This window comes from Haliaeetus albicilla, chromosome 13, assembly GCF_947461875.1.
Source record: "Haliaeetus albicilla chromosome 13, bHalAlb1.1, whole genome shotgun sequence".
Lineage (NCBI taxonomy): Eukaryota > Metazoa > Chordata > Aves > Accipitriformes > Accipitridae > Haliaeetus > Haliaeetus albicilla.
The window spans coordinates 34,460,708-34,474,972 of NC_091495.1; the positions used below are offsets into that span (position 1 = coordinate 34,460,708).

At 36.6% G+C, this 14,265-nt stretch overlaps 1 protein-coding gene across 2 annotated transcripts in view; it reads left to right on the forward strand.

Moving 5' to 3' along the window:
* Window positions 1-14,265, forward strand: part of GALNT2 (polypeptide N-acetylgalactosaminyltransferase 2) — a 100,866-nt gene that overhangs the window by 73,006 nt on the left and 13,595 nt on the right. For both annotated transcript variants that reach the window (XM_069800770.1, XM_069800771.1), the window contains exons 8-11: window positions 3,694-3,781; window positions 7,614-7,701; window positions 8,255-8,358; window positions 13,240-13,366. In XM_069800770.1, coding sequence (XP_069656871.1) covers window positions 3,694-3,781; window positions 7,614-7,701; window positions 8,255-8,358; window positions 13,240-13,366 — 407 coding nt within the window. The remainder of the gene's footprint in view (window positions 1-3,693; window positions 3,782-7,613; window positions 7,702-8,254; window positions 8,359-13,239; window positions 13,367-14,265) is intronic.

Genomic DNA, 14,265 nt, shown 5'->3' on the forward strand with positions numbered 1-14,265 from the left:
CACTGCTAGGGATCTTTCTTCAGCAATTTGAGCAAAGGCTTAAAGCAGAAGCAACATACGTAAAAGGTGAATATTTTAGAGTGCAGAATGTGTACAGATACCTGTGTAACCTGGAGCTGGTAAATCTCTTTACTCCCTCCTGGAGAATGTCTTTCTGCCTGATTCCCTAAGGCTACCTTTTATGTCGTCCTCTAGATTTTTTTGTGTGCTTGTTAGTTAGGGGAGATCAAACAATGAGCCAGTTTAACCCTTTACTTCCCCCAAAATGTCAACATAGTAATAAGTGTACACAACCTTATAAACATTGGTAACTACTAGCTATTGAATGAATATCTGTCTCCTTGGCTTTTTCCATTTCCAATTTCTAATCACTTTGATGTTCTATTCTTACAATGTATCAGTTACATGAGAAAAATAAAAATTGGAAGATTCTGGTGCAGGACTGAACTCATCTGTTTTCATAGCATAGCCATAAAGCCTGTCACTTTTAAGAAGGTATTTTTAAACAAAGACGATTTTAAAAGGAAGAAAGAGCTAAGATTAAGAAATGAGATGTGGATTCCTTTTTCATATCTGTCTCAGATTTTGTGACCCTGAATGAGTCAACTTTTAACTGGTACAATGCTGAAAGGAAAATATTTATATTTTCTCTTAAGAGTGTTGTGAAGCTTAATCTTTGAAGTGTCTTGAGATTTTTAGAGAGGGGGGAAGTAATGTATGCAGAACCTTGAGGAAAATTTCTGATGGTTTATGAGAATAATATATAATAGCCTAACTCTCTAGAGCATACATAACCTCCTTATGAAATACTAAAATGAAGTAGTCTGCTACAAGCTTCCAGGCACTAGAGACTTGCAGTATTCACAGGTTATTTCTTTCCATTACCCTCACCAAGAAACACATGGTTTTCCAGTTGTGTGTTCCATTATAAGTTATGGTGTCAACCCTTCAGAATGAAACAGAAGATTACAGAAAGATTTCCTTTTTGCTTGTGTTTTTTTGTTTTGAAAATACACATTGGATTTCTACTTTAATCACACTATGGATAAATAAGTATCTTGCTTTAGGACAATTTAAAGGGGGCTGCTGCGGTGTAGTATTTTAAGTGAATGAACTCTGTGTGCTTTGGAGACCCACAAGCTCTTTCTTTGTAGCAATCTCTGTATTGACAACTTTGTAGTGCCCTGCAAAGCCATCACCTTAAGAATGTGCAAGTCTTTTGTCTGCTTTGCTGCTGAGCAAATCTATGATTTCAAACAGCATGTTTCCAAGCCAACGAAGTGGGGGTTGTACATTGAACCGAATGTTCACAACCTGGCTATTCGTCTGTTGGAGAAAAAACTGTAAGTTGTTTAAATAATACATTAGGCGTAGCAAGTGGTGTTAGTGTGGTGTCGCACTGATACTGATAGAACTAATCAGACCAGCAGTAAAAGCCTGAGGAAATCCCAAATGCACAGAAACAGTGTTCTACCTGCTTACTCAGCATGGTGGAGATGGGTTTGAAGCCTAACTGAAGCTCTACCTGATGTGATACTTGACAGCTTGGGAAATTTTTACCACCAGGTTCAACTGTGCCAAGTAGAACCTTTTGAGAAAATGCAGATTTTTGTCAGAAAAGATTTTTAGAGATGGGCATAGATGTATAAGCTGTCTTAGCTTCAGCTAAGGAAAGAAGGAGAAAGAAAGGAAGGGTGGTTTCATTTTTGTTTCGTGTATTTCATGGGTGTATTGTGAATAGCTGGACAGGCTGGATATCTTCTATCTCATCAGCCTTTAAATAAAGGAGTTTTCTGATTCTATCACTGTATATAGAATGCCTAAAATAAGGTCATGGGTACACCTGAAATGCCTTAGCGGTATAGGAGGGCACACAAACACAGTTAGAGTTTTGCAGTTAAGGTGCAGTAAATCATTATTGCTTCCCAAGTACAACACAGTTAGCAAAACTGTATGCTTGCCATTATAAACATGGACTTGGGGCTACAGCTAACAGAAACAGGAGCTAAAGATGTGATCGATGGGGAAGTAGGACAGGTTGGTCTTTTTTGTCTGTGTTTCTAGCTTGCTTTAGACCAGGCTAATTGATACTCAGTAGCAGAGCTGATTAGATGTTATATTACATCTCTCATAAAAGCAGATATTTGGCTAGGGTGGTATAGCCGCAGTGATACTTAAAAGGAGTGTAGAAATCAATAATGAGTCTTCAGCTTTTAGCTTAGTCTTCAGCTTGAATTCTCTTGGGTTCACTTGGATTCTCCTTTTGGCTGATACAGAAGTTAGTGACCTGTTGCTCACTCAGGCAGAATGACCTAGTAAATGCCAACAATGTAATTAGGGCTTATTAAAATCAGCGCAGATTGAATAGTTAAGATCCAATAAATGAAAATGGGTGTTTAGTGTCCTTATTGGACCAAGCAAAGCATTTGACTAAAAGAGTTGTTTTTAAGTCTCTTGTTAGGAGCTCAAGCTATTCTCATACTAATTTGGTTCCAATCTGTTCTGTACAATACTGATTAGCAAGGGGGATGCATTGCTGAAACACTGTCTAGAATATATGTGTTGTTGTTTGAAGACATACTTATGAAATAAATTCTGAAAATGGAGATGTTTAGATTGGTATGGTTTTTTAACCATGAGAACTGTTTCTCTGTTAACAGTTGCCAAAATATCCTGTTTGTTCAAAACATTTGTTTATATTCACAGATTTGGTGGTACACTGTTCTGAAGTTATCTATGCTCTCTGAATGATGTTAAACTGTGGACCTCAAACTTTTATTCTGAACTCAAGCAAAATGTTCCATCAAACTACCATAGAAGTTATGCTTCAGTCTGTAAATGTAATTTTTTTTTTCCCCCAATAACTCATGGAGACAAATTGGCTTAACCATGATACTGCATTTCTAATATTAGATGAGTCTTTTTTTAAAGTACTGATGTCTTGTGATCCTACTGGATGATGCACGTGGAGTTGTTGGAAAGATTTTTGTTTTTCTTGAACTGTTTTGACAAAAACATCAGCTGAGGTAATTAACAATGCTCAGAGTACTATATGAGACCTTGGTTGGACAGAGGAATGTGGTATCTGTACCACTGGAATCTTGGCTGCTGGAGATTAATAGCATTCATTAGTTTGAGGTGGTTTTACGTTCTCTTTCCTGTCTAAGTATCTGATAGTGAAGTGTGATTCTGCTAGTGTGAAATGGGTTAGCATTAACCTAAGACTCTTCTGATTGCAGAAAGGCCTAAGTGTTCCTTAAAGGTTGAAATAATAAGACCATAATACACTGCGTGGCTAGAGGTTTGCTGTGGAAAATATGAATTGCCTGGATGCTTCTTTTCTTGGAGCTGGTTTTAAAAGTAAGAATGGAAGTGCTGTTTGCTCGACTGCCTTTAGAACTACAAGTTTGCTGCCTTCTTCAAGAGCAAGTCAGAAGAGGGGGATTACTTGAATATAAGTAGCCTAGAATAGAAAGAGGATTCCCAGCTATATTGTGTGGTTTCTGCTTTCTGAAGCAGTGCTGAGCAATGCTATTCACAGCACTGGCTATTCAGAGCTGTAAGTTGAAGTAGGGGGAGAGCTGGGGGAGACGTGCTAATGAAATCCTGCTGAACTGTTCAACATCTTATCCTGCCTGAATCTTTATATATTGATTTCATTATTTCAATATTACTTTCTAATATTTATTTTAGGACAAGACCAGAGTTGTGTCTCCTATTATTGATGTAATTAATATGGACAACTTCCAGTACGTGGGGGCGTCAGCTGATTTAAAAGGCGGTATGTACCTGTACTGGAATACAGATTTTAAAAAAAAAAAAAAAAGGCATCAAGAATCAAAGCTCATAATCACTGCAGTTGTGGAATGAGCAATTAACATACTGTTCTTCCCTTTCATATATCTAGTTTTAAGTTCTGTAGGTTACTTGTTTCTAGGCTTGGATTTTAATTGGCCTTATTGTCCTCTACTTTAAAACAGTTGATCTTTTTATTATACTAATACTTATAAGTTTATGCTGCCTTTTACCAATGTGCAAGACTCGCTCCAATGTAGGATTGTGTAAATATGTCGGAAGCAGCTTATGGCCAGAGCTTATGATTCTCTTTTTAGATAAGACAGGCTTTAATTGCTCACTAGCTTAGAAGCCCATCAGCAATGCAGTGCCTATGAGTTTTTTTCAAGATGCTGATTTGCTAAAAATTAAACTCTTCTGAGTAAGCAGAAAGCTTTGGAATGTGTTTAAAAAATAAATGTTTTGTTAGCCATGATCTGTAATTGTGAAGAGAGTAACATGTGACTGTGAAAATTTGTAGCATTTATACCTTTACCTTTACAAAATTCCCTGTTAAGTTTAGAAGTACTACAGTTTCACTATGTCTAGCTAGTGTAAACTGTTGACAGCAAATAGTAAAAAGACTTGTGAAGCACTCAATAAAAATGAATACAATAAAAAAAATCCTCCCCTTTCCTTTTTCAAAGAGGGGGAGGGCAACCACACACTAAAATCCGTACTCATTACAATTTTTTAAATTTTTTTTTTACTCCTAGCAAGAATCTAGAGTTTAAAATAGCTGTTCTCTGCCCCCCCCCCTTTTTTTTTTTTTTTAATAATTATTCCCACAACCCTGGAAACTGAACTGTCTGCATAAAGATATAAGATGAGCCACTGTATAGAAATTATGTAGTGCTGTTCCCACAGTGTTTCAGCTTTTTCTAAATGCACTTTCTTCAGTGAGGAAGGAAAAAAAATTTCAAGCCTGTTCTCTCAGTTACTAGTCTCCAACCGGCCACCAAGTGTTGTTCCAGTAAACTAAAATAAAAGCAATATTTGCATAATGTTGCATATGCTTCAAGTTCGTCAGTGATCTGGAGGCGAGAGGTTCTGTATCCTTTTAATTAACGTTTTGAAATAACACCTACAGTGCATATATTCACAGTATGCTAATGTATAGTTCTGTGCTATTATCTGTGTGCCAGCTTTATTAAAACCTTAAGGCTTTTACCCAATCTATTCATTATACCTCGAGTATGGAAATCTCTATACCATTATGTGGTTTTTATTGTTGTCTGCAGTAGGAGGAGGAATTCTTTCATTGAAATCTTCGATTGGTTCCTGCGGGGTTCATGCTCTTTAATTCTTCCCAAGTGAAGTGGGAGAAGATTGAGAGATCATTTCACTTGTTACTGCTTTTCATGCTTCATCTTTGGAACTACGTTTCTCTATTTTTTCTTTTCTTTTCTTTTTCTTTTTTTGTGTGCTCATTTTCTCCCCTCGTACACAATAGAAATAGATAGATTTTTTTTTTTTTTTAAAGTGCATGGAGCCTCTGTATTTCTGGGCTGAGGAGTGAGAAGCTGTCTTTTTTTAATGTTAACAATAGAAATTTTGCACATACCAGTGTTTAAAGCTATTTGGGGGTCTGTTGAAACACGAATAATATCTTTCTTTTCAGTTCCCAGAGGACAGATTACCATGTTAGAGGCACTACAGCATTTGGCATCACAGGGACACATTCACTGGGGCCAAGTCTAAACATGGAAACCAAACTATGCTTTCAACCTTAGACACAGTATCTGTGTGGCTGAAGCATGGAGACTTGAGACAGCTGGGACAGCATTTGTGCCTGGTCTGTATTGAAAGGACTTAATCACCCAAGACAAGCACCTAGTAAATGCTACAAACTTTTTAAAGCAGACAGGGCTGAAATAATTCCCCAGTCTGGCCAATACTAAATCCATGCACTTCATGTTACAAATTTTTTTTTGAGGGAGGGATTTGCAAAAGTGTTTATGCTGCCCTGAGAAACACTTTAATTACTGGAATAAACTGTAGTTAACAGAGATCTAATAATTTAGAGTATGCCTATGATGCAGTTTACACTGGATAGAATTTCATGTTGGATATGCACTTGTGTTTAAAAATACTTCCTTTACAGAGTTACTGATATTATCTCATTGAGTGCAGATTTTTCCCAGAGTCAGTGAAAATGGAGATGGAAAACCAGTTTTTATGGGTAGACAATTTGTGCACTTGTTCGGAGTTTGTAACAGAGTGCTGTATTCCAAAAGAGACCCCTTGTGTTCACTGGAGTATATGTAACTCTATCTCTACTGCTTCTGCCGGAGAACAGTAGGTTTTTTCAAAGTTCTCCCAGATGCAAGTAATTTTGCTGGGTATGTATGATAAAGTATGACTTTTTAACTGCATGGAAATATTGGAGCTCATTTTACTTTTCACGCTGGAGGCCTTGCAGTACTATCGATTGTAGCCATTTTACTGTTTTGCTACTTGGAGTTTTAGAGTAGTTAGATGGTCTTTCATTTTTACAGTGCAACACTTCATGAAGTACTCAAACATGGAGAGAAAGAGTTGGCATGCATGCTCTGAAGACTGTTCAGGATAATTTCTGTAGTGTGCGTGTCAAATATCTTGTGAGTTAAAATGAAAACTGTTTCGTTTTCTACTCTGCATCGGTCATTACTATGCATGTTTACAGATGCAGACAGACAGTTTGTAGGACTGTAATTGTTGTCTGTTTACTTTAGCTTTTTCCCCACAAAGTAATTGCTTTATTTTTATGCTGGAGAAAGAAAACTACTGACATCTGTGCACCAGAAATCTGGAAATCATTCCTTACATGACCTCATAAGATGTAAATGTGTTTGGCAGCAGGCAGTCTGCGTAAGGCTGATTTGCTAGGTGTACTGGGAGAGGGCTATGGACCTTGTGTAGTTTTTTAATAGATGTTCATGCTTATGGGCATAACCCAGCTCAAAAACTATTATGAAAGTGTTTCCTATAGGGAGTTTGTCTTGTACCAGCTGTGTATTGTTGCCTAAAGGAGGTAATTCAAATGGTTGTCAGGTAGAAAGCTGCTGTAGGTCACCTATTGGTCTTGTCTATTCTAGTGATCTTTATGGGCTTCTGTGCTTAACTCAGGAAAGGACCAGACCAGCTGTTGCTGTGTGTACACACCTATATGTACATATATAAGGGAAGTAAGATTTTGGTGCTCTAGCACTTGCCTCGGGTTTAAAAAATGACGCGCTTGGAAGCATGCAGTGGGAAAGCAGGAAGTTAAAGGAATGTTAGTAAGATAAGAGGGAGCTCCATAACCTGGTGTGACCTTCATGATGGAGAGCTCCTGCTGATAGAGGGGTACCAAGAGTACTGCGTAAAGCCTGTGTAAACATAAATATGTGATCATTTGTTAAAAGTTGAAATGCAGTTGTGCAGTAATGACTGTTAGGAGCATTTGTAATGGCTGGAAGATCTTCATATGATGTTCTAATCAATGTAAAGATAGGAGATGTTGGATTCATATATAAGGCTTTTGCTTTGTCACTTGTTGACTGGATTTCTTACTTTGCATAATAGATGGCAACAAGAGGAATGGAAGTTACTTAATATTTGAGATTCCTGTTTTATTGCCCTGTCAACTTCTTTACCTTTCATCTGGACTTGTTTGTTTTCTACCCAGAAGTTTGTCCAAGTTTAAATTTTTAATTTAAATTACAGTTCCCAGTGTTTTTAGTCAACATTATGTTACTACAAGTTGAATGATGACCGCAGTCTTTTTAACATCCTACTCTAATATTTTCTTCTTTAAGGCTTTGATTGGAACCTGGTGTTCAAGTGGGATTACATGACACCAGAGCAAAGAAGAGCACGGCAAGGAAATCCAGTTGCTCCCATAAAGTATGTCTGTACCGCTACTTCTCCCTCTAATAGATTGGAGTTTGCAACTAAACAAAGTTAGAAATCATCTTCTCTGAGTCTGGAAGGGGATCTTTACTATAGCTTTCATTAATAATGAAATTTCATTCATATTTATGTAGCATTATGAGACTCATAAATAAATTGTATTTTAAAAAAATACTTTAAAGCACGCTAGTAGATTATTTACCCTTAACAAAAAGTAGATGTCACTTTGTTTAAAGCTGGTATGTTTTGAGGGCTAAAAATACAGCATCAGTTTTAATGTTTTATTGCTGGCACAAATTGCCACCCTTTACATCAGGAACTTGTAAGCCAAATGGAGATCTGGAAACTGCCTCAGAAGGTGATCAGGGCACTATATATGCCATAGAAATGTGTGCAGACAACATTTGAATTGATATATGCAAAATTAGTTGCATTCAAAAGCATTGCAAATTTTTTCAAGGGGGTATTAACCTTGAGATGCAAATAATGGTTGCCTCAGAGTTCATGGTTCTGTAAGTATTTAATTTAATTTTTCTTGTCTGTTTAGGACACCCATGATAGCTGGTGGGTTATTTGTGATGGACAAATCCTATTTTGAAGAACTGGGGAAGTATGACATGATGATGGATGTTTGGGGTGGAGAAAACTTAGGTATGTATATTATCTGTCTTCAGATTAGTCTTGAAAGAAAGCATGTTTCACCATTGCCTGTACTGTCGCAGAGTCATGGTCTTCCTGATTTTGTGCAGAGGGTTAAAACCAGAGTTAAAACTTCACATGCATTACTGGTGAAATCCAAAAGGTTTATTTCAATGAAAGAATTAAAACAAGGTAGGAATTATATGCTAAATATGAGAGAATAAAAGTGTTTGTTCATTAAGCAGGGAATTTTTTTTGTAATGGAGGTTGGCTGATAAAAATATTACAGGATGTAGATAGGCAATTATTTTCAAAAATGCTATCTTGTTTGAAAGTCACATCCTCATCCAAAGTTATTGATTAAAATACAATAATGTTTAAATGCTGACAATTTAAGGCATGTTTTAAGATGTTGCTGAAATTTAATCGTGAAAAGTAGAACACAGGAGTTCATGAGTTTAATGTTCTTACATACACCTTAAGAAATCAGTTAAAACGCAGCTGACTAAAGAATAATCTGTTTCTTAACTTTAATAATACTATACTGCCTGACATGTAAACTTAGTGAGTTTTTTAATTTGATACCCCTACTTTAACCCTGTGAGGTAATTATGGTTGAGAAGGCATTTTTGCTGTAAGTCCTTATTTTCAGATACTTCAGTGAGTGGGATTTACAGAGGAGGGAGGAGGAGCTGAGAGAACTTGAGTTTTAGCCATTTATTCTTTGACCTGGCAGTTAAATCTGGTGTTATTAGGGGGGTCTTGGCTCTTTGCATTACAGTATTGTACAAAGTTTTTTCTGCAGTTAAGACCGGTATATTTGTATTAAAACAAAGAAAGAAACAAACAAACAAAACCAAAATGTTTGGGAGGAGCAGAACTCTACAACTTCTCAAAACTTCCAGTCTGTCATTAATTTAGTGTTTTGGGGTAGAGATGCATTCAGACATCTTAAGTAGTGTGTTTTAGGACCAGTTCTAAGGATAGAAACTTCTCTACTGCATGTGCTAGCTGCAGAATCCTAAAATACCTTGAACTTGTGAAAACCCATGAGTATTTTGAGTTGCTGAAATATGCATATGCATTGAGCATATGCTTGGCCTTCAAGGAAATGTCTGCTGTATACAGCATGCTAAGTATGGAGACATGGTAACCAAATGTTTAACATTCCTGTAAGGAACTAAAAGGTTGGAAGAGGCATCCTTACAGTCCAGTCTCTGACCTTCCTATGCAACACTCAAAGAAACCTCTTACATATTTCAAACAATTACTTTCTGTGTTTCTGTGTTCTCATTATTTTGGCTGTATATTGCTAAATTGTATTAATATGAATATAAAAATTTTTCATTTTTTAAATGTCCTGGAAAGTCATTGGATAAACTTACTACAGCAGTACTCATGTTCACTCTGAAAACCTCTTTTGCCACTAGAGCACTTAAATATTTGATTAGCTGCAAGCATGTACTTGAGTGACCGAGTTTTTTCTGAAAATTTAGCAGCTGCCTTTATGCTTCGATAACTGAGGCCTTGATAGCAGGAAAGGGCACAAGCAACAGCTCCTCACTCAAGGTGAGAAGACTGCATGCAAAAAGCTGCTTATGTTGCTCTTGCTCCATTCTGTTCCTTTTCCTCCATGGGAAGGAGGAGATGGAGACTTTGGGGTGCCTTTTCTCGGCTCCCTGAGAAGGCAAGGTCAGTCAGTCCAGCAGACAGCTAATAATTTGTTCATAGTTGCCAGACTAACTGAAGACGAGTAAAAATCACATGGCGTATGATTTAATTTGCAATAAATGACACATTCACCAGATACTGGAAATCTGTGACGTGCAGTTTAAAAATCAACGTGCACATATCTCTGGATCAGCAGCTTGACGTTACATACAAATAACCTACTAGACTTGCAGAATAATTCGATACGTTATATTTATGCTTTATAAAACTTCGCATTTTTCCTTCAAGCATGTGCAGAGCAGCTGTTATGAGATTTAGTTTACATGTTAGTATAGTCTCAACTTTAGAAATGTCAAGATGGACCTGCGGTATTTTGTCTAAATTAGCCCAGGGACAGCTCTTACCATGAAGATACTGTGCATTTTCAGATTGTTGCTAGATATGACTGATAACACATGCTCACTGTACAAAACATGGATCAAGGTTTGTTCAGTCTTGTCTTAAATTTGTAAATTCTAATTCTCAGAATCTTTACAATGCTTTTGGATAAGCATAGGAGGATTGGAGTACACTGGAGACTGGATGAACCATTAGAAGGTTTGGGTCTAATCTGAAAACCTAGGCTTTTCTTAATAATTTTGCTAAAATCAGGGAGCAAGTAAGACATTCCCCATCTTCAATAATGATGACACACTACAATGAAAAGAGCAAATCTGTTAGAGAGGTGTAACATAATCGGATGCAACTGAAGAACGTTTGACATGCTGTTTATGCCTTTTCAATGAAAAACTGTGTCCACTGAAATTGTTACAATAGTAGTATTTCTTCTCCCACTGTGAGTATGGCAAAAAAGATGTCTTAAGGGAGTTTGTGGGGGTTTTTTTAAGTTTTAGTTGCTGTACATTCCTTTTTCTTTAAAAATCCACACAGGCTTTAGAAGCCATGTTGGTGCAAATAAGAATTAGTTTGTTTCTCCTGACTTACTAGTCCTTTGCTGTCTTTCCTATAGAGTTATTTTTCATCATTTTCACTTTTTTTTAGATTCTTCAGAATCTAAGGTGCCAGAAAGTATACATGTAGGTTTACATTTCTGGGAATTTATGGAAGGAGAATTAATCAAATTAATGTACACATTAGAAGAAGCTATGAATAATGAAAAAAGTTGACACAAGATATTTCTAAATTACTTCTAAAACAAAAATACTTTTTCAATGCCTAAATACATTCAACAGATGACAGTGACTTTCTGGATTAAACCTTCAGATGAATCATTTAAAAAAGAAAGAGCTTTAGGCGTACTGCACTGACCTTTTATTTTTAACCAGAATCTCACTTTACTGCATTTCAGAAGTGTGTATTTTCTAATACTTAAATAAGTCTAATACTAGATTTTGAGCATTTAGTCTGCACCTGTCTAATGCAAAAGCCTGTATCTTTGATCGGATCTCCCTGCCTTCTTTCACTAGGCTGTCCTCACTGACTGCAGCATGCCCTCACGTTGGGCAAATAACTGTATGAACTTTCTAGCAAAACTCCATAAATAATGCTTCAAAGTTGTACAAGAAAACTATTACTCCTCTGCTTTCACAATTTGAGCAGTATGGGACCAAATCTGAGCTAGATATGGGAAAGCCTGCTGTCTTCCATCTATGTGTAATTTATTCTGGTAGAAGCAGAATTGCTTTTGTTACTAACTTGTTTAATAGAAGCAGTGACCAGTTATTTATTGTGATTCTCTTTTTTTTTTTTTCATTCTAAGCTCAAAATAAGAGGTGTAAGACTGAAGTCAGTGCTGTGAAAAATGTACGAAGACAATGTCACATTAAGTTGCTTTAAAAATTACTTTTGCCTATTGTCCCATGTTAATTCAACGGGAAAATCAAGACTGAGTTAATGGCAAAGACAATATTGTCATTAATATTTTTGAGGATGATCTGTCTATAGATCAGACTATGTTGACTGTCTAGGGTTCATGAATATGCCTAATTGGTCCCAATGCAACAGAATTTATCACTGAAGTAAAACAAATAGGAAATTATCCTTGTAAAAGCAAAGACTCTTTGGAAGAAGGCCAGTTAACCTGCACTGTCAACAGTTGAAATCACAGCACGTCTTCTTTTTTTTCTTTTCTTTTTTTTTTTTCCTCTGGACAGACTGTCATGATGACATGCTCTCTAACCTTTGAGGTGGTTGGTTGGTTTTTTTGGTTTGTTTTGGTTTGTGGGTTTTTTTTTTTTTCCAAATTTAATTTTTGAAGTAATGTTATTTTTATGACTTATTTTGTGTATGTGGGAGGAAGGCTTCTGGGGGAAGGAATGGCACTTAGTTTAAGTTATAAAAGGTAGACGCTGACTTTAAATTAGAGCTGATTATCTGTGGAAAGATACTGAATGATTATGAAGAGGCTTGGAACTAAGGGTAGCGCTCAGTAGCTGGTAGCAGCTGCTGGACTGAAGGGGGAATCATCAAAATTGAAACGGTGCTACTGAAAGCGCCCTTACTGTGCTAATTTGGAATGAATGAGGAAAAGTTCCATGTCAGCATTAGGTGACTTCTGCTGTCAAAGGTCTAAGACGAGAAAGTGTATAAATATTTCTGGACCTTCTTGTCCTCCCTAGCTGGGTCAGCTCACTAGATTGGCTTAGAAGTGTATTGTCCATAACCTTCAGTTTACTGAAGTTGCATCTTTATTCAGTCTGTCTTCAAATCAGGATTGACTTGATATAACTCCTTCCACAACCAGTGTTTGGGAGTGTTTGGTTATCTGCTGTAATAAATCAGCAGCTCGAATCTACTGACTGTTTTATCATGCCTTGATTTTGTTCACTGTGTTATTCCATCTTTAGCTGAAAATTTTTATTATAAGCTAGTGATGTTAAGTGTATTTACTGTTGCTTACCCTTTAGATAAAGCACAGTAATGGTACATATAGACCTAACTTACTCTGGCAAATTGCGGAGTGGTTTATGAATTTGGGGAATGCTGGTAACCCCAGGTAAGAGAAGACATAGAGTTTTGCTTCCAAGTTAATATGATTATTTTTCCTGAGCTTGGAGAATATTAGTAAATGTTCAGATATGCTTTTGCTTATCCTAGAATTTCTCAGAAAACTATCTTATTGATCTTCTCAGCAATAATCAGTAAAAGCCTTCTCTGTAATTAGTACACTACAAAATTACAGTATTTTGTGATGGTGGTCTTTCATTCATGTTTTTATTTCAGAGATCTCATTCAGAGTTTGGCAATGTGGTGGGAGCCTAGAAATCATCCCTTGCAGCAGAGTGGGTCATGTATTCCGCAAACAGCATCCTTACACGTTTCCCGGTGGGAGTGGTACCGTGTTTGCAAGGTAACTGTTAAGTCATGTCTTCAGCTAAATAGCAATATTTTGGATTTCTTCAGATGATCAGCAGGTGGCAGTAATTTCATTTTAAGGATCTTTTCTTTAGAAATATTTGCAATATTACCTAGCATGGAAAAATATTAATTAAAAGGAAATTAATGACTGAGGCAACTACATAGATTGAGAGAAGAACCTAAGAGTTGAAAAAGGGAAACTTCTAGCAGACGCAGCCTGAGAATCTGGAAAAGAAGGAAATGCTTAGCTTGGCATTCTATCAATTTTGAGAACTTTGTTTATTTGGTTTTAAAGAAGGCTTTATTTTCAGAACTGTCTCATAAATCTTCATTTCATAGAAACAGTTTCATCATTCTCTAAGAGCGAGAATACACTAAGATATGAATATGCTTTGCTTGCTTTTTCTTAATACATGATCGGTATGTGATATGCAAATGGTTATGTAGACTGATTCTGGCATTTGTGCCAGTCTGCTGGCAACTTCATTCTATATCACATTTGCCTTTCCTGTGCTATGTTTAAAAATGCTTTTTTTTCTATAAACCTAAGAAACTGCAATATTAAGGGCTTAGATTAATATGCCTGTTAATTTCGCTGTTGATACAATGTACAGCAGTAGCTGAAATACTGAGCTGTTTCCTCAGTTTCTCCTCTACAGAATGAGAACAGTAATTCTGATTCATGTTCATAGTGATTTTTTAAGTAATATGGATGAAGGTGTTGTAGGAGTGTATGGTGGATGTTTTGACCAAGGCTTTGTTAGTTGTAGCTGAAGAATCACTAGGTTTTGATTTAGAGAATTGGACTTGATGCTCAGGGGGCTGAAGAAGTACAGATCTTGGCTAAAGGTTCTGTGGGTTAAGAGCTGCAAATAAAATTGTTTATTTATC